The following is a 19,984-nucleotide window of genomic DNA, read 5'->3' as shown; positions in this document are numbered from 1 at the left end:
TAAAATATCTTTTGGATTTGGTTAACCGAAAGGCATTTCACAAAATGCCTCAAAGTAGGCAATAGATTTTATATTTTGAAGGGCTTGAAGGCTATTGCTGCTTAGCTGATATACAAAATATTATAGTTATTAAAATATACATACAAATATTTTATAAAAAAAAGTGAAATAATATGAAGTATATTACCTTTTTTTTTACCATTTAAGCTTTATATGAAATATGACATATGCATAAGTACAATTAAAATCAGACCCAAAGTATCTTTAAAACTAAATTTGTTTGAAATAATTTTTAAGCCTTTAAATAGGCCACAAAAAATAAACAAATATCAAAAATTAAAATAAAATACCAAAAATCTTAAATATTTTTACATATTATGTTACTCTGTAAGAAATAATAAAAATAATATAGTCCCATACAATAATTCACCTTTGATTCAAAACACAAAACCATTTAGTTATTTGACATATTTATTCATTTTACAATTTATTATTTATTAATATTCTACCTTAATAAAAAATTCCAAGGCACTTGATTGACACTTATCCATATTAATGTGAATAATGAGTGAAAAGAAATTGTGTTTATTCTTGATGACAATGTTATTTTCCATTTATTTAATATGCCAACATCGGGCAGACATTTTGGGCAAATATTTGCATTATCCCCGTGGCCAAATCAGAAAATAAAATAGCAGACCACTCACAAACGCACACAAAGCAAATAAGCATTGACTAGCTGACTTTTGTGTGAATTAATAAAAAATAACAAAAATCAACAAAATTGTATTTTGCTTTGAAATTGGAGCCGGCAGGAAATATTCTACTCTTTTCTATTGCCCGAGGGCACAATGTCAGAGTTGGTAATAGCAGAGGGGAACTAAATAAAAGCCTGCCTGTCTACTAGTTTTATTTATGCAATTTATTTAAAAAGAAAACAAGACTTTAATGGCATGTGGAATATTTTTGAAATAGATTTACGGATGGAAAGGAATTTCACAGGATAGAAATGGAATTTAAAAGACAGATAATCGTAAAGTTCTTACATTAAAATGAGATGATTTATGAATTTAAAAAATAAGTACTATACCTCAAGACTACTTAGTTAAGATTTGGCTTGTATATTATATACAATTCATACGATTCTTATACCACTAGAACTAAGAGCTAATAATTTTTCAAATGCTTGCTTCTTAGGCTAAATGTTCGTTTTAAAACTTCACAATTACCACTGCGATTGTTTCAAATAATATTCAGTGGTTGGTTAAGTAACAATTATTTTCAGACTGTTCATTGCGTGTGTATAATCGATATTGGATACTATGGCTACTTGATAAGCTCTCGTTTTGGGGCCAACCATCACTTTGCCACAATAAGCACTCACAGTGGCGAGTATATCACCCAGATGCCTCACTATAAATATCACAAGACTCCGCCACTTCGCCGACAACTGCACCGGAAAAGAAAATGGGGGATTTGAGAGGGTTTACAGGAAGGAGCAGCACAGGATCAGCACCAGCACAGTTATGGGAAAGAGGGCATAGATCTCACTTCGCGGATGGCAGGTCGATATCAGGTTGGTGATGTCATCCTCCTCGTGCTCGATTCCATCACGTGTGGGCACCTCCACCACCACGATCTCATCAGACAAGAAACTGATGCTGAAGGTGCAGTTGGTGGTGTTGAGGCAGCTCTGCGACTCGGTAAGATTGGAGTATTGATAGGTTGGCTTGTATATATCGAATACGGCGTGAAGCTCGTTCCGGACGTAATCATTGTCGCTGTAGAAGAGGTAGTAGTAGTAGCCATCTTCGATCACACTGTGCAGGACCACCGCACTCGTGTTTGCCGAGAAGTCCATTTTGTGGGGATTCGTGCACTCGTTGCTTGGCTTGAAGAACTCCTGCAACAGGATATTGCCCTCGAAGCAATCGTTCAGTCCTGTCTCGAAGCTAGAAACCGAATTGGACTCATCAGTTTGGGTGAAATTGACGGCATTGCCTCCATGTATGTACTTTCTGTCGTAAACATTTTCCCGTTTCGATCTTTTATAAAGTTTCTCGTAGAGCTCCTGCCTCTTCTGGTGTTTCTTAATACCATTATTGTGTCTTTTAAGTCGTTGTTTGTGAGAGGCGTCGCTTGGATCGACGCTTTCATTGGACTTGTGATCAGGAGCCTTGGATCCATGATGGTGGGACGAGTCATTTCCATGACGGTGTTGTGCAGCATTAAGAATGTGCTCTGCGTGGTGGGATGCAAAGTTGTGATCCTGATGATGCAGACCGCCCTTTTGTAGCTTTTTCCTAAAACCCTTGGGCTCCGGTTCTTCCTCGGATTGGTTTAAGGCAGGCTTAAGAAGCAAATTTAAGTGGGGCCCCTCACTCAAGTCCTCGCCACCGTGATTCTCGTGTTCCATCATAACGTCCTGATTGTTCTTTTCCTCGGTGATCTCCACATTGTCCTCGAAAAACACTTGGACCTGGTCCTCGTGTCCTTTGACGAACTTGGCATCCTTTTTGTTCTTATTGTGATCGGTGAGGCCGCAAAGTTTCAACTCCCTCTGGCCCCTCACGATCATGACGCGAGACCCATCGAAACGGGAGCAGAACTTTACCCGCACCTTGGCTCCCGCCAGCAGAAAGAAGCCCCAATACTCCAAGGTATCGTCCGGCAGGATCATCGATTTCTTTAGCCGGATGTGCTTCCGATTCGTGGAGATTTCCGGCTTGTTGCGCAACTGAAAGGCATTGAAATTGGAACTCATCCGCAGGGTGTGCTTCGAACAGAAAATGGAGGAGATTCCGGCTCGGATCTCTATAATATCCGACTCGGCCATGGGATAGATGACATCCGCGAAGACGGTCTTGCGTAAATGGAGTGGCATTATAATCAGGATGGCCGGCAAAATCACAATCATCAGACAGAAGATAAGCACCCGCTTCACGCCGTGCATTTTGCGGGACTCTGGAGAATAAATAAAACAAAAATGATAAAGATAATTATCTGGCAAGTAGTTTTGTTTTCCCTTTTGGTTACAACTAGGCACCTTCAAAGTGATATTCCGTCAAGGGCTGCATCTTGGCTACCAAGGATTTTCAAAGCACTGAACTAAATAACAAATTATAAGGCGAATACGTCTGATTGCTAGCCGGGTGCGTTGTACACTGCCTTGATTGTGCGATTATCAAATTAGTCTGGCCGACTGGGACTGGGACTGGCAAGTCGGCCTCCGTCTTCGTCTCCGTCTCCGTCGATTTTCACGCCTACCGCCTGCCACCACCCCCTGTCATTGCTTTTATCTGAATGGTGAACGAGTGTTTGTGAGAGGCGAGATTGTATCAACAAACCGACACGAATATTGATATTGTTCGAGTGTATAACTAAGCTATTCACAAGATTCAATTGGCAGGCTCAGATCGATGGGTCGGTCGGCAAGTGACAGACTCTGTTTGATTGATATTTAGCGATCCAATACTACGGATCATTTCAGTTTACCTGATGGGTTTGCTAAAAAAAAAATTGATTTTCCTAACATTGGTAACTAGCTAAAATAAGAACAGGGCCGGAACTAGTTAAGGCCTTTGACTCCAAAGAAAGAAATGAATAAGAACTTGGATATAAAGCCTCTCGTTAAGTGATTCATAATTTAAGTACCCTTTTGTCAACAAATTACCCAACCTTTTTTTTTTTATTTTTATACCTTTATTGCCTTTAATGACTTGGATGACTTGTATGGTATATTGTATAAATTCAATATTGAGCACAAATTATATTTCCCATCACATGGAAGCTTATCAAGGAACGTCGCTAATTACCAACAGCATATTGATGTCAATGCTGATAAGCCTTTTTTCCATCATCAAAATGCTGTTAATATTAGTCAGATGTTATCAACGCCAATGGGCAGCTTGGCATCAGAGGTACTATATGTATATATAATTTACTATATTCCACTACATATTTATGGTAAACACGAGAAAGTATTTATTTTTTTTTTCGTTTTGTCACGTTTTTGTCGAGTGCTTTTCGAACCGGACTGATATGTGGTGCTTTGGACTATAAACAATATCATAAAAACCATTCCATTCTTAGATTATGAACAGAAAATGTACCAAGAGGATGATAGTGTGGGTATACATTGAGGAAATAAGATAAAAATAATAATAACAAAATTTCCACTGATTTCTTTAATAATTGCCCATTTATTAAAGTTGGCAAAATAATCTCTATTGGTTTCTTTATTATTTTTAATTTTATGTCATTGATAAGAGCTTTATAAATAACTTTCAAGAAGTGATAATGCTTTGATTTAATAGACTTTTAATGGCAGTTAACTAAAGACCTCTTCTTTTTTATATATGACTTTCATTGTTTCGATTTTCCCTTGTCGTGTTTTTCCTGGTCTTCCCCATGACAAAGACCCACGCCGATGGCCTCAAATAATGCCATAGGTCGGGTATTATTTTGAATTTTCTTTCTGCATACTTTTGTTGCCAATTGAATATTTCTCTCTTTAGTTTCATTGGCCATTTGAATAGTAAAGAAACCTGTTGTTACCAGTTTTTTTTTGTCTTAAATTTTGGTATAAAAAGGCCTTGAAGTTTTCTAAGCTGGTTTTTTTTTGAGGTGTGAAATATGGAACATAAATTTTTGGATATTTTTCGAAAAACCACACTTCTAACACCTGTAGAAACACTATTTTTGTCTTTTGTTTGCTTTTGTTCGATTTCTGGTGCGTGGGAATTTAATTAAATTTACAAATGTAGGGTTTAATTGTAGCTTTTGTTTCAGGTATTGGGCACTTACACGATTTTCACCGTTTTTCTTTTATTTACACTAGGTATTATTGTCGCAGCTGACGTCAAGAGGTGGTGACAAGTGTGTGTCTTATTTAGATTTCACATGCAGTTGGCGATTCTGTTGTCTGCTTTTCAGTTGAACTTGCTTCTGTCGCCTGTTACAATTTCTATTTGCTATCTAATGAGCTTAGGTGAGCATTTTATTATAGAAATAACCAAAATTAAACGGATGCACCGATGACAAGCCCAAATCACACGTGCATATTCACATGATTTCGTATTATCAATATAGTCCACGGCTTTCTTCAGCGATTTGTTGTTCTATTTTGACACATATTTTAATCAACAATTGTTGTTACCTGCCTGCACTCTCTCTCCTCAGGCTGGGTGTCTTTTCTCTCGCTGTCTCGTCTAAGGTGCACTTTGCTTCCGTATTTCTTTCTTTGTCAGAAGTATTTACAATTTTAATCAAATTATAACCAGTTTTTTATGAAATATTCCAATAAACTAGAAACTATTCCACTCATTTTAGTTGGCTATAATATTTGTTTATCAGTTAAGAGTATTATTACGAAATTATTCGCTCGACGCGACGGCAGAAACAAAGCGCTTCGCAGAGCTAACTGAAACAAAGTAGCTGCGAGATACGAAGTATCTGAGAAAATTTTAACCCCAAACAAATAAAGATAGCGCAATGCGCTCTCACTCGCTCTCAGGCGAGAGCGAATAAGTCATTTTGGGAGCGGAAAACCTCGGAAAACTCACAACACGGCGGAGAGAACGCGACATTTTAAGAGAGTCCCGTATTTTGTTTTGAAGCGAAGTTGGCTGCGATTGAATCGTTTTGTTAGGTTAAAAACTTGGCTAACAAAAGGGCTACCACCTTGGCCCTTAGTTGGATAGATTTTGTTGAAGATATAGCCATTTATCATTTAATGTATTCCGCTCAAGAATCGGATGACTATTAGCAAAGATACAGCCATCGCTGTGGGCCATATTGTGCCTTCAAGCACTTTCCCCGTTTTTGAAGGGGGTCGTCCAGGAAATTTGACAAAAAATCTAAAAAATATTTTGTTCTTAGATTTTGATGCAGATTAAAAGAGAATCGATCCACAAATCGTTTAAGGTATTCCGCTCAAGAATCGGATGACTATTGGCAAAGATATAGCCATCGCTGTGGGCCATATTGTGCCTCCAAGCACTTTCCCCATTTTTGAAGGGGATCGTCCAGGAAATTTGACAAAAAATCTTAAAAATATTTTGTTCTTAGATTTTAATGCAGATTTGAAGAGAATCGATCCACAAATCGTTTAAGGTGTTCCGCTCAAGAATCGGATGACTATTGGAAAAGATATAGCCATCGCTGTGGGCCATATTGTGCCTTCAAGCACTTCCCCCATTTTTGAAGGGGATCGTCCAGGAAATTTGACAAAAAATTTAAAAAATATTTTGTTCTTAGATTTTGATGCAGATTAAAAGAGAATCGATCCACAAATCGTTAAAGGTATTCCGTTCAAGAATCGAATGACTATTGGCAAAGATGCAGCCATCGCTGTGGGCCATATTGTGCCTTCAAGCACTTTCCCCGTTTTTGAAGGGGGTCGTCCAGGAAATTTGACAAAAAATCTAAAAAATATTTTGTTCTTAGATTTTGATGCAGATTAAAAGAGAATCGATCCACAAATCGTTTAAGGTATTCCGCTCAAGAATCGGATGACTATTGGCAAAGATACAGCCATCGCTGTGGGCCATATTGTGCCTCCAAGCACTTTCCCCATTTTTTAAGGGAATCGTCCAGGAAATTTGACAAAAAATCTAAAAAATATTTTGTTCTTAGATTTTGATGCAGATTAAAAGCGAATCGATCCACAAATCGTTTAAGGTATTCAGCTCAAGAATCGGATGACTATTAGCAAAGATACAGCCATCGCTGTGGGCCATATTGTGCCTTCAAGCACTTCCCCCATTTTTGAAGGGGATCGTCCAGGAAATTTGACAAAAAATTTAAAAAATATTTTGTTCTTAGATTTTGATGCAGATTAAAAGAGAATCGATCCACAAATCGTTAAGGGTATTCCGTTCAAGAATCGAATGACTATTGGCAAAGATGCAGCCATCGCTGTGGGCCATATTGTGCCTTCAAGCACTTTCCCCGTTTTTGAAGGGGGTCGTCCAGGAAATTTGACAAAAAATCTAAAAAATATTTTGTTCTTAGATTTTGATGCAGATTAAAAGAGAATCGATCCATAAATCGTTTAAGGTATTCCGCTCAAGAATCGGATGACTATTGGCAAAGATACAGCCATCGCTGTGGGCCATATTGTGCCTCCAAGCACTTTCCCCATTTTTTAAGGGAATCGTCCAGGAAATTTGACAAAAAATCTAAAAAATATTTTGTTCTTAGATTTTGATGCAGATTAAAAGCGAATCGATCCACAAATCGTTTAAGGTATTCAGCTCAAGAATCGGATGACTATTAGCAAAGATACAGCCATCGCTGTGGGCCATATTGTGCCTTCAAGCACTTCCCCCATTTTTGAAGGGGATCGTCCAGGAAATTTGACAAAAAATCTAAAAAATATTTTGTTCTTAGATTTTGATGCAGATTAAAAGCGAATCGATCCACAAATCGTTTAAGGTATTCAGCTCAAGAATCGGATGACTATTAGCAAAGATACAGCCATCGCTGTGGGCCATATTGTGCCTTCAAGCACTTTCCCCGTTTTTGAAGGGGGTCGTCCAGGAAATTTGACAAAAAATCTAAAAAATATTTTGTTCTTAGATTTTGATGCAGATTTAAAGAGAATCGATCCATGAATTATTTAAGGTATTCCCCTTAAGAATCGGACGAATATTGGCGAAGATGTGGCTTCCCGGTGGTCACATATTCACTTCCATGCATTTTCCAAGATTTTTGAAAGGGACCTTATAATATTAGTGTCAAAGATGTTCCTGATGGTGATATTCGTTATATTTTCTTAATTTTCTTATTGATGGGAATCTTTCCTCTACAAATAGCTTCAGTTAAAAAGTTATAGCAAGCAATAGAATTCTTCAAGACTAAGATAATAATTAGCTAAGAAGATAAAATATTTGTTTAAGTGACGTTAAATGTTTATCAACAAGAAAGTGAAACCCCCATTATAAAAATATTCCCCCTAAAATTATATGCAGCCGTGAGAAGACATTTTATAATCAGCTGAATAAATATTTTTATCTCAGAATATTTTTATAAAATAAAGATTATTACCATTGAAAAAACATTTTTCATTCTGACTTTTATAATTTTGAGTTTAAAGAATATGAAAAATATGTATATTAAGTATTATTCACTAATCAAATGGATTTTATTTAGGTGCACTTTTTAAAAATAAACTCACTACTCAAGTCCGGCATCGAGTAATAGAAGTCCGTGTGATAATAATGCAATTGACCGGGACTTATCGAGGTGGCCCGCTTGAACATATTTTTCTTTGGCATTTTGAAAGTTTGGTTTAGGGTGGGGTCCCCTGGTTCTGGAGCACATCCGTAGCTGGCAAGTAATCGAGACGAACTAACGACGAAAGTATAATACTAATCGGGCTGGAGCCACCCACCGACCGACTTTTACTTATATTTAATATATACTCTGTGGCCTGGGATAACGACGCCTGATGACGCCTGAGCTCTTTCATCTGAGCTGATACTGATAGCCGGTGTCGGGCCTATTATCATAATGAATTAGTAAACAGTGTTATAAAGTCTACCGAACATTCAGCCGCCAATTGATAAGCTGCTAGTTGTGATACCCGGTTGTGTCGCGTGAGCCTTCGGTTTGTTCCAATATCTAGCCAAACATTACAAATAAAAAAAATACATTTTTCAGTTGACAACGGAGAGTCGATTGGTAATAAATGGAAAAAGGGTGTCAGTATGTCTGATGTAAACGGACGAGCGGAAGTTAAAATTGCAACTGTGTTAGGGATGGAAAACTAATTTAAAAGAGTGCCACCGATAAAAATATTTCTCTGAAATAAAGTATATTTTTTGTCTAGTCTTTACTGGACGATGCTATACACAAAGTTGATTCATGGTTTCGCTATCTTTCAGATATACAAACAGTAAGGTGTCTGTTACTTGTCAACTCAAACAGGGAACAAGATAAAAATGTTAATTGCCGCAACCGCAATAAGATCAAAATCTCTGGTAAGACATCAAGTAAATGACGGATTTATATCAGTTTTTATTAGATAAGATTCCAGTTTAATTGTTTTTTTTATTGGTTACGTGGAAAGTTTCGCTCCCCTAAAAGTGCAGGCTAAAATGCACATTGACAGGAGAGTTACTTTCCGGAGATTCCGTGGTGGGTGCTAGAAATGTTAACTTGGCGGAGCCTGGGATGTGGCCAATAGTTTCTTTATACTTAGGATTTCCTCTTTGATTAATTGCCGTCTAAGAAGACTGTTTTTTTCAAGTTCCTCAACTTTTTCCAGAAGGTTATCTATTAAAATGGAGATGTTTCTAGTCGGAGCTGAGACTTTTGCCTCTAAAGTAACATTACTGATGGGTTTACGATCTTTCCGAAGAGATCTTTCTGTCTTTTCCTTTCGACAAATACAAAATTTTCTTTTCTCATCGTCGATTAAACACTTTGATTGATCCACATATCGGTTTAAACGTAAAAAGGACGAAACATTCACGTTAAAAAGTGTCTGCGGTATCAGATTGTAATAAACGGTGGCCAAAAAACTGGCCATATGTGGTTGGGTTAGAAAGCGCACTCTGTAACTGCGCAGACGTGACCTATAATAGGATTTTCTTTCGTATACAGAATCCACACTGTTAAGAGTGAACTCCTCACAAATATCTAGTAATTTGTTTTGGTCCAGATATTGATTTAGACTTTCAACCAATAGCACTCCCAGAGGTAATTGATGGGCGTCTTTTGCAGATAGCTTCATATAGTCGGCACACTCGCAATAATTTTCACTTTGACTAGCTGACTGACAGGTGCGATTTTTTGGTATCTCTTCGAAAAGTGACTTACAGGTGGGGCAGCTGGCAATTTTACTCAATTTCTTGGGACTATCTTTTCCCAGTTCGAGAATATGCTGAAGAGTTAAATACATGTCGTGGGAGGAACTAAGACGATTATTATTCACAGCCAGATTACGGATCTTAGTTGGATATTTCTTCCTAAACCAATCCGGTAAACGGATATTAAGAAAAGGCCTGCATGCATGATCACTGAAGAATACCACGATTGTGTTCTTGAACAGACCTAGCTTTTCAAATCGTTTAAAGTAGTCCACAAAATTGTTTTCTTTCGCTTTTTCGGTGGAAGTGTTAGTCCACAAGAGCCCGAAAAATGGCTGCGAGCTGTTGACACACATCTTTAAGAGCTTCTCACCATAGTCCAAGACATAGTCCGATGTTAACAATTTCTCGATACTCGGAGTGTTATTGCGTAGCTCCACACTATCAGAAATGCCTTGCAAGAAGGGCCTGAGGTAGTAGTCCACGGGTTGCTCTTTAAAATCCAAAGACAAGTCTCTGATGAAGGAAATGTCCTCTCCTAAGGCCGTTACATAACCCTGGCTTGCGTATTGTTTCCAAATAAAAGGTACAGAGGCCGTGGACTCTAAATTGGTAATGGTACTGGGACTATATCCCGAGGCTAATGCCATCAAATTATAGGTATAGTTTTCGCCAATTCTCCTGAACTTTTGTAGTTTAAACCAGCGTTCCAAATTAATTTCCTTAAAAGCAGATGAAAACATTGTCTGGGTCATTCCATTGAAACCGATCATCAAAACATTAGGACGTTTTTTTTTAGAGGTCTGCCTTTTGGTTTGATTTTTCAAGTTTACAAAGGTCTGTGGACCTATTTGAAGCACTTTGCCCTTTGAGGTTCTACAACTTGTAATTATCGCCTCAGTATTGGAGGGTAGTGCAGCTCCATTTGTTATGGGAATCTCAATTTCTTTGCTGTGAAAAGTGCATCATTAAGATATTAGCTCTCTCTTTGCTTGGTTACCTACTTGATACTATTCTTTTCATATCTTCCTTGTGAGTTCTTGGAAATTGTTTTATAGCCGCAACTGAAATGTTCCTCCAGGGAATAGTTTGTTAGCCGATAAAAACTCTGATTGGCAGCAAATCGACTCAAATGCATAATATTGGCTTGCTTTTTCATATCGTAGGTGTAGCTGACAATATTGTCTCTAATTATATCTGTCGTATCATTCAGATATGGAGGAGTTGTGGTTGTAGGAGTTGTAATTGTCGTTGTAGAAGGTGTAGTTGTAGAAGGTGTAGTTGTAGAGGTTGAAGGAGGAGTTGTAGGAGTTGAAGTTGTGGGAGTTGGAGTTGTAGGCATTGTAATCTTGGGAAGAGGAATATCAGGAGGAATAGGGCTTGTTATTGTGGTAGCTTCTGTAGTGCTTTTAGACGTAAACTGTTTAAAAAGAGGCTTTCTAGTCCTTTTGGTTTTCTGGGCTTGAGTGCCCAAAGTTAAGATCAAAATAGTAAAAACCAGCAAAAAACCTGTGCCACACACCCTCATTATGAGAAGTATAAACTGTAACAAACCAGGGTCTAATAAAAATTTATTTCAGACTAAAAAGTTTAGACCGAGATAATTTCAATTTTGTGGGCTATTTTTCGCAATTTCAATATAAGGAATATCATACATATATAGTAATATGTTATCAGTCTCCAATTTTCGCTTTGCATCATCTAGGCTTACCTACATTTGTAATTACTTTTCCTCATTTTTTTTTTGCTTTTTTGAGTAGGTTTCTAAATCCAAAAAATAATTTTTCAACCAACCTGGATTATACTGGATGTGCACTTGTCTATTTCAATTTTTTCAAATGTTAGAGCAAAGAATTCTTCGGGGGATCTGAGAAATCCAAGGACTGTACGTTTCTTGGCCGCTAGTTACTTTGTTTCATTTTTCAGATGACTAAAGTTCGATCCATGAAAGTCTTGATTTCATGGCTTATCACAAATAATTTATACTGAATACTATATTATACTATACTAATACTGGGTGTCTATACTATTGTGAGTTACTGAATAAAACGAATAGTTTATTAATGTGATTTGAAGAAACCAAACAACTAAAAAAATATAAATCTATAGTTCAAAATTAAAATAATTATCTTAATATAATTTAAGAAGAGCATTTGTATGTTATATTTTTATTTAAAAAAAAAAACAATTTTTAAACTCACCATGAAATGAATTTTTTTCGGTTTACTTCGAAAGCTACTTATAAGTGAAATTTTCAACTAAACGTTCCTTTAGTTTGGAGTAAATATTATAATGATGCGGTTTATTTATACTCCTGTGAAAAGATGTCTCTGGTGTTTTCTCATTTTTTTTCTATTAATAATGTGGAACAATATAAATACAAGGGGTAATGAACAAAAGATTGTTAAGGAAAAGGAACGATACTATGTGAATTCAGGAAGATGTCAAATGCCTTATGTGAATCCCTTCAATGACGAGGTGATGAAGGTTTATAAGCGTTTTCAATTTATACCCTGTACAAATGAGAGTGATATGGTCACGCTTCTCTACGATGAGTTCATGAAAAAATATGTTCTTCACACAAATGAGGAAGTAGTTCATCAAATGATAGAGTTGAACGAGAATGCAGTCGCCTGTTTCTATCAGAAAATCGTTTATGGAAAACATGCTGATGTGTATGATAGGTAATTGGGAATATTTCATGATTTATTTAAAAAAGAATTTTGTAATATAAATTGGTTTATTAATAGTCTAGGAAATAAAACACGTTTTAATCAGGATTACATAGTATCCTATGACGTAGAGGGCATGTTGGTGGAGTGTAGAACAGCAGACGAAACTAAAGTCCTGCAAAAGGATGCCTTTGTTTTAGTTCAACCTCCAAAAAAGGTCAAAAAAATTGGATCCCATCGTAAGCCAAGTATTATAATGTATGGAATCGATACAGTATCCCGCACAAATTTGCGTCGAACAATGCCAATGATATTTGAGTTTCTTAAATCTCCAGGCTGGTACGAAATGAAGGGCTATAATAAGGTAAAAGTTATTAAATAAATAAAGTTTATTTGTATTTCTTATACGTATTGCTCATACGCAGTGTTGACACTTTATTGTTTAATTTTCTGTGTACTTTCAGGTGGCTGATAATTCTTTTCCAAATATATTCGCCATGCTTACCGGATTCTCGCCAGAAACGGCAAAGACACAAATCTGCGATACGGATCTCCCGAAGTGCCTGGACAATGTGCCATTCATTTGGAAGGAACTCAAAAGGGCGGGCTATTTGACAGCCTATGCTGAGGACGAGACCGGGGCCAACACCTTTACGTATTCGAAGCATGGCTTCTCTAAGAAGCCCGTGGATTATTATTTTCGACCGTTTCTTACTGCCCTGGAGAATAATACGCTCACCACTCGCTGTCCAGGATGTCAAATGAAGTACTGCCTTGGTAGAAGACTGGCCAATAGCTATATCTTTGACTATTGCCGCCAGTTCATGCAACGTTTTGTGGCGAGTCGCCCGATTTGGGGCATGTTTTGGTCTAATCACTTCAGTCACGATGACACCTTCATGCTCTCAGGCATGGAGCACAAAATTCTGACTGATCTCTTGAACTTCGAGAGAGATGGGGCCTTCGAGCATACCATCATGATATTTTTCTCGGATCATGGTGCCCGTTTTGGTCCTTTGATGCAGATGAAGGAAGCCTTTCTGGAGGAGCGACAGCCCATGATGTTTATCTACTTGCCGCCGTGGTTCCGAAGCAAATATCCCCAGTATGCCCTATCCCTGGCACAGAATCAGAATCGCCTCAGCTCCAACTTCGACATGTACAACACCTTGAAGCACATCCTCCGAATCGCCAAGATGCAGAAGGATTCCAAGGTGTCCTGGTCGTACGACTGCCCCAAATGTCAGTCTCTGTTCTATCCACTGCCCGTAAATCGCAGCTGCTCGGAGGCCGCCATTAAGGAGGAGTACTGTACGTGCCACAGGTACGAGGAGGTCCGCGACAACACCTCGAACTGGAGAATGGCGGAAATGGTGGTGACTCGCATAAACCAGTATCTTTGGCAGAATCATCTCCAGAACCTGTGTGCCAATCTCACGCTAAGGTTTGTGAATGCCACCGAAGTGAGGGTCGACAATTTGGACGGAAATCTGAACACGAAGACTGGATTGCGGCACTATCATTCCAAGTTTCAGGTTCACCAGAACTTGGGCGAGTTCTTTGCCACAATCCTGTACAACAAGGACAACGAGGAGCTGAAAGTCAACGTGGAACTCATCAGTCGCATCAATATGTACGGCAACGATTCGGTCTGTGTCAAAAATAAAATTCAGAAGCTTTATTGCATTTGTCTCACAGAACTAAAAAATATATAATTTTTGAATATTTTATGTTACATACAATTAATTAAAAAAATTAAAAAAGACCTTTTGCATCTCTTTGCGTCACGGAATACGAATTTTAAAAAGTTACAAAAATAATAAACCGGCCAATTGAGTCAATTCGGCATTGTCACGCCAATATAAATAATTACATTTATTTTAACAACTCCCGCACCTGACTTAACACAAAAAGGTGTGATGAACATTTACGTGTGCCAGTTCGACATTCCGGCTTTAATTCATATCTTCCCAAAAGTTCCCACCGAACCGCTTCAGTTCAATTCTTTCCGAGGTCGGCAGCACACCATGGAGTCTCGTCTTCGAGCCACCCATCCTTTATACAAAGTCTTTGCCTTCTGCTGCTTTCTGGGCTTTATGGTTTACCTCATCCAGCGGCGAAGTGATTACTCGAGTTTGGAATTGACAGAACCCATCCGAATATCTACAACCCACGGATCGGGACTCAAAGAATTCGACTTACCTGTTGAAGAAAATCCAAAGACTAAAAAATTCTTTGTGAAAACATCGAAATGTAAAATTCCGTATGTCGATCCTTTCTCTGCAGAAGTCATGGAGTTTTACAAGCCTCAGACTCTGGTGAAATGCACCAATGACAGCGATCTGGTATCTACGGAATATAACCCAAAGATCCAAAAATATATTTTGCGAATCGACGAGGAAGTTGCAATGGACTTGCTTAACCACACGGATGTGGAGTACAATTGCTTTTACCGGGAAGTTGAGTACGGCAGTGAGGCAGACACCTTTGACAAGTAAGTTATTTAAAATAATTAATGAGTGTAGGATAATGCCTGTTATGTTTAACTAGTTAAAGGTCTTCTTTATATATTATTTTTTTTGAGACCCACTAATGTATAATTTTTATTTTCTTCCAGGCTCAGGGCCAATAAGTATTTCTCGGATGGCTATGTAGTACCCTTACATGTTGAAGGTATTGTAGTTGAGTGCCGAACAGCTGAAGAGCCAACAAAACTTCTTCAAAAGGACGCCTTTACATTTGTGCAATACCAGCCTCTTCCCAAGGATATGAAGCAGAAACATGGAGTGCGAAAACCCAGTGTTATAATGTACGGGATTGACTCACTTTCTCGGATAAATCTAAGAAGAACTATGCCCAAGGTCTTCAAGTTCCTTCAAGGCGATGGATGGCACGAGATGCAGGGATACAATAAGGTGAGATCCCCAATAAAATTTTAGGAGAATATACGAAATTTATTTTGGTTTATATTCAACAGGTTGCTGACAACTCTTTTCCCAATATCTTTGCCATGCTGAGTGGCTATTCGGCCGAAACGGCAAAGGAGCAAATATGTGATACAGATAAAGAAGGTTGTTTTGACAAAATTCCTATGATATGGAAGTACTTCAAGAATGCCAGCTATTTGACAGGCTATGCGGAGGACGCAAGCGACCTGAATCACTTTAGTTATTTCAAGCCGGGCTTTCAGAAGAAGCCCATGGATTACTATTTCCGACCTTTTTTGAAGGCTCTGGAGTCAAAGTTGGATGAATACCGATTGCCCGACAACGACTTAATGCGATATTGTATGGGCCGCCGAATAACTAATCGTTATATTTACGACTATGGACGCATGTTTACGAAGAGATTTGTTCACGAACGTCCCATCTGGGGAATGTTTTGGTCGAGCCACTTTAGTCACGACGATCCCTTCTTGCCATCTGCCATGCAGGACCAGATCCTTGGCGACCTCTTGGACCTGAAGGAGGCTGGTGCTCTGGAGAATACGATCATGATATTCTTCGCCGATCATGGAATCAGATGGGGGCGTCTGACATGGCTAAAGCAAGGCTTCCTGGAGGAGCGACTGCCAATGATGTTCATTTATCTTCCTCCCTGGTTCCGGGCGACGTATCCATCCTTTGTCCGGGCACTGAAGATCAACCAACACCGGCTCTGCTCCAACTTCGATATCCACAATACGCTGAAACACATCATTGAGATGGGAGGCACTCCGGATGGACCGGTGCTGCCAAAGGCCTTCGACTGCCCCACCTGCCAGTCCCTGTTCCATGTTCTGCCGGAGGATCGCACCTGCGCCCAGGCGGCCATCGACGATCACTGGTGCACATGCGAGCCCTACATCCTCATCCCTGAGACAGATTGGACCAAACAAATTTCACGCAGTGTCATCGATCGGATGAACGAGTATTTTGTGGCCAAGAATCTAACCAAACTCTGCTCCAACTTGACCCTGCGCCATGTCATTAAGACGGAGATCAAATCGGGCCAGGAAGTAAAATGGCAAGATGAGCGACTGCCGGAGTTGGAGAAGGCCGTCTACCGGGTCCACTTTAAAGTTAATCAAAATAGCGCCGACTTTCAAGCCACTGTCGTCTACAATAATGTCACCCAGATCTCAGAAGTAAATGTGGAAAAAATCAGTCGAACAAACTCGTACCGCGAAGACTCCACCTGCATCGAGGACAAGCTAGCGAAGCTGTACTGTATTTGCTATAGCAACCTCAAGCAGTAAATATCTTATTTGAACTTAACTGCTTAGATACAAATTTTTAGGCTTTAAGTAATTATTGCATTTTAAAAAAGATAAACCAATAATATATTTCTACCAATCTACAATATTTCTACGAAGTGTTTCTACTCATATTAATAAGGTTGTCTTTAGAAATAAAAAATTTATTTAAATAAAATTTATAAATAAAAATTAAATATATTAATGAAATCACAAACGCTGCTTTACAAAACTGGGCCGTCTTCAGATAAGAGACGTATGGTCTCTTCGCTCGGAGACTATTTGGAATTTTGTTGTACAACACGATAGTACATGGAACCCATGACACGTTTGCTTTGTAAGTTGTGGTTTAATGTTTGTTTTGGCGATAGGTTTGGCAAGAACACTGCGTATGGGTGATACTTTCTTGTCTTGGGCTTTCAATTTTCAATTAATCATTAAATTTTAATGTTATCAAACCAGACGTAAAAGAAACTAAAGCTTTCATAGAAGAAAATATATCTAGTGTATATCTTTTCAGTCTCCGGCATATTCATTCACCGTTTGAATAAGCGGAAATATGAATGAAATATTTCCAAAAGAGGACTTGCATGAAAAATTAATTTGATAAATCCGACCCGAATCAGAAAAATGTTTAATTAATTTCTTTAAAGTGGTGACAAAAGTATGGGAGGTTGTAAGTGAACTACTTACATCCGCTTCGCACGTTGCTAGGTGACGAGATAACAGGCGTCTTCTCAATTATGGACATGTATTTCATTTCGCAGGCCCACTGATCGGTTCAGTTCATTTCTTTTCGTGGTCGACGGTACACCATGGAGTCGCGTCTTCGGGCCACACATCCTTTATACAAAGTTATTGTCTTCTGCGGTTTTCTGGGGTTCCTGGTTTTCCTCACCCAGCTTAATAATGAAATTTCAGATTTGGAATTGAAGGAATCCGCTCCTCTGCCAAAAGAGATCCAGAAATACTATGTGAAAACATCCAAATGTCATATTCCCTACGTGGATCCTTTCACTCCTGAAGTCATGGAGTTTTATAGCCCCGAGACCCTGGTGACCTGCACCAATGATAGTGATCTGGTGTTTACGGAATATAACCCAAAGATCCAGAGATATATTTTGCGGATCGACGAGGAAGTTGCTATGGACTTGATGAACAACACGGATGTGGAGTACAATTGCTTTTACCGGGAGGTTGAGTACGGCAGTGAGGCAGACACCTTTGACAAGTGAGTACATACGAATAATTAGACTAGTTAAAATTTAAGATAGTGCTAGAGCTATAGCTTTTTCTAACCCATATCTATTTTTCACATATTTTCTTTCAGACTCGGGTCGAATAAGTATTTCTCGGATGGCTATGTAGTACCCACACATGTTGAGGGTATTGTGGTTGAGTGCCGAACCGCGGATGAGCCTTCAATACTCCTTCAAAAGGATGCCTTTACATTTGTGCAGTATGAGCCACTGCCCAAGGATATGAAGAAGAAACATGGAGTGCGAAAACCTAGTGTTATTATGTACGGCATCGATTCACTTTCTAGGATAAATCTAAGAAGAACTATGCCCAAGGTTTTCAAGTTCCTTCAAGGTGAGGGATGGTTCGAAATGCAGGGATACAATAAGGTACAATTTTGATTTATTTCAAAAGTAAACGTAAGAGAGCAATGAACTTGACTTAAAAATAGAGGTTTAGAGACCAATGGTTTAAGTTAACACATTTATTTTCGCAGGAAAATAATTTAAACAAATAAGAACTCGTGAAAATAGTGTGGGAAGTTGTTAACATGTTTTTTTTTGTGTTTTACAGGTTGGTGACAATTCTTTTCCCAATATATTCGCCATTCTCAGTGGTTATTCGGCCGAAACGGCAAAAGAGCACATTTGTGATACAGATACAGAAGGTTGTTTTGACAAAATGCCCATGATATGGAAGTACTTCAAGAATGCCAGCTATTTGACAGGTTACGCTGAAGATGAAAGTGGCTCAAATCATTTCAGCTACTTGAAGCCGGGCTTTCAGAAAAAGCCAATGGATTTTTATTTCCGACCTTTTTTGAGGGCCCTGGAGTCCAAGTTGGATATAACCCAGTATGGTTATATGCCATATTGCTTGGGCCGCCGTATAGCTAATCGTTATATTTACGACTATGGACGCATGTTCACCGAAAGGTTTGTCCACGAACGTCCCATCTGGGGAATGTTCTGGTCGAGTCACTTCAGTCACGACGATCCTTTTATGCCCTCCGCCATGCAGGAAAAGATCCTGGGTGACCTCTTGGACCTGAAGTCGGCTGGTGCTCTGGAGGAGACGATCATGATTTTTTTCGCTGATCATGGAGTCAGATGGGGGCGATTAACATGGCTAAAGGAAGGCTTCCTAGAGGAGCGACTGCCAATGATGTTCATTTATCTTCCTCCCTGGTTCCGGGTGACGTATCCTTCTTTTGTCCGGGCACTGAAGATCAACCAACACCGGCTCTGCTCCAACTTCGATATCCACAATACGCTGAAACACATCATTGAGATGGGAGGCACTCCGGATGGACCGGTGCTGCCAAAGGCCTTCGACTGCCCCACCTGCCAGTCCCTGTTCCATGTCCTTCCGGAGGATCGCACCTGCGCCCAGGCGGCCATCGACGATCACTGGTGCACCTGCGAACCCTACATCCCCATTTCTGACCAGGCCTGGACAGATCAGATATCGCACAGTGTCATCGATCGGATGAACGAGTATTTCGTGGCCAAGGGTCTATCCGCACTCTGCTCTAACCTGACCCTATACTATGTCATTAAGACAGAGATCAGAACTGGAGTGGACGTTAAATGGCACGACGATCAACTGCCAGAGCTGGAGAAGGCCGTATACAGGGTCAAGTTCAAAGTGAAACAAAATAGCGCCGACTTTCAAGCCACTGTCACCTACAATAATGTCACCCAGACCTCGGAAGTAAATGTGGAGCAAATAAGTCGAACAAACTCGTACCGCGAAGACTCCACCTGCATCGAGGACAAGCTAGCGAAGTTGTACTGTATTTGCTTCAGTGACCTCAAATCCTGACAATCTCGTTTGAACACAACCGATTTGCTACTCTTAGTTGTTCCTATTTATTTGTAGCTATCTAGCATTAAGTAGATATTGAATTTAAAAAAAGGAATCCCAATTAGATGATGTTTTTCAACTAGATAGGAGTGTGATTGATTGTTCTGTGTTTTTACTCATAAGAGATTTAATGCATGATTTAAATTAAATACAATTTT

At 39.1% G+C, this 19,984-nt stretch overlaps 5 protein-coding genes across 8 annotated transcripts; 3 read left to right on the top strand and 2 right to left on the bottom strand.

The window, feature by feature from the left end:
* Positions 1-901: 901 nt before the first annotated feature.
* Positions 902-11,736, bottom strand: LOC108124604 (uncharacterized). 4 transcript variants are annotated; one of them, XM_017240364.3, is made up of 3 exons: positions 11,610-11,736; positions 8,180-8,625; positions 902-2,964 (listed from the first exon to the last, which is right to left on the bottom strand). In XM_017240364.3, the coding sequence occupies exons 2-3, from the start codon at positions 8,277-8,279 to the stop codon at positions 1,487-1,489; spliced, it is 1,578 nt and encodes a 525-aa protein (XP_017095853.3). In that variant the 5' UTR covers positions 8,280-8,625; positions 11,610-11,736; the 3' UTR covers positions 902-1,486. The 4 variants fall into 4 exon arrangements, with proteins under 4 accessions (XP_017095853.3, XP_070133184.1, XP_017095855.3 ...); XM_070277083.1 differs by lacking the exon at positions 8,180-8,625 and having other exon boundaries at positions 11,610-11,731; XM_017240366.3 differs by lacking the exons at positions 8,180-8,625; positions 11,610-11,736 and adding an exon at positions 4,807-5,300.
* On the bottom strand, positions 9,008-11,366 carry LOC122321793 (uncharacterized). Its single transcript, XM_043212711.2, has 2 exons — positions 10,820-11,366; positions 9,008-10,766 (listed from the first exon to the last, which is right to left on the bottom strand). The coding sequence occupies exons 1-2, from the start codon at positions 11,341-11,343 to the stop codon at positions 9,158-9,160; spliced, it is 2,133 nt and encodes a 710-aa protein (XP_043068646.2). The 5' UTR covers positions 11,344-11,366; the 3' UTR covers positions 9,008-9,157.
* A 364-nt stretch (positions 11,737-12,100) lies between the features above and the next one.
* Positions 12,101-14,323, top strand: LOC108124263 (uncharacterized). The gene is made up of 3 exons (XM_017239871.3): positions 12,101-12,499; positions 12,566-12,851; positions 12,952-14,323. The coding sequence occupies exons 1-3, from the start codon at positions 12,108-12,110 to the stop codon at positions 14,200-14,202; spliced, it is 1,929 nt and encodes a 642-aa protein (XP_017095360.3). The 5' UTR covers positions 12,101-12,107; the 3' UTR covers positions 14,203-14,323.
* Positions 14,324-14,339: 16 nt separating this feature from the next.
* LOC108124262 (uncharacterized) lies at positions 14,340-16,797 on the top strand. The gene is made up of 3 exons (XM_043212710.2): positions 14,340-14,981; positions 15,105-15,402; positions 15,465-16,797. Exons 1-3 carry the CDS (start codon positions 14,407-14,409, stop codon positions 16,722-16,724), a joined length of 2,133 nt encoding a protein of 710 aa, XP_043068645.2. The 5' UTR covers positions 14,340-14,406; the 3' UTR covers positions 16,725-16,797.
* A 739-nt stretch (positions 16,798-17,536) lies between these two features.
* LOC108124636 (uncharacterized) lies at positions 17,537-19,926 on the top strand. Its single transcript, XM_017240406.3, has 3 exons — positions 17,537-17,952; positions 18,052-18,349; positions 18,534-19,926. Exons 1-3 carry the CDS (start codon positions 17,537-17,539, stop codon positions 19,782-19,784), a joined length of 1,965 nt encoding a protein of 654 aa, XP_017095895.3. The 3' UTR covers positions 19,785-19,926.
* The last annotated feature ends 58 nt before the right edge of the window (positions 19,927-19,984 follow it).

The sequence above is a fragment of the Drosophila bipectinata genome, chromosome 2L (genome assembly GCF_030179905.1).
Source record: "Drosophila bipectinata strain 14024-0381.07 chromosome 2L, DbipHiC1v2, whole genome shotgun sequence".
Classification (NCBI taxonomy): Eukaryota; Metazoa; Arthropoda; class Insecta; order Diptera; family Drosophilidae; genus Drosophila; species Drosophila bipectinata.
Note: the sequence above shows the minus strand (reverse complement) of the source record. Positions and strands in the feature narration are given on the sequence as shown.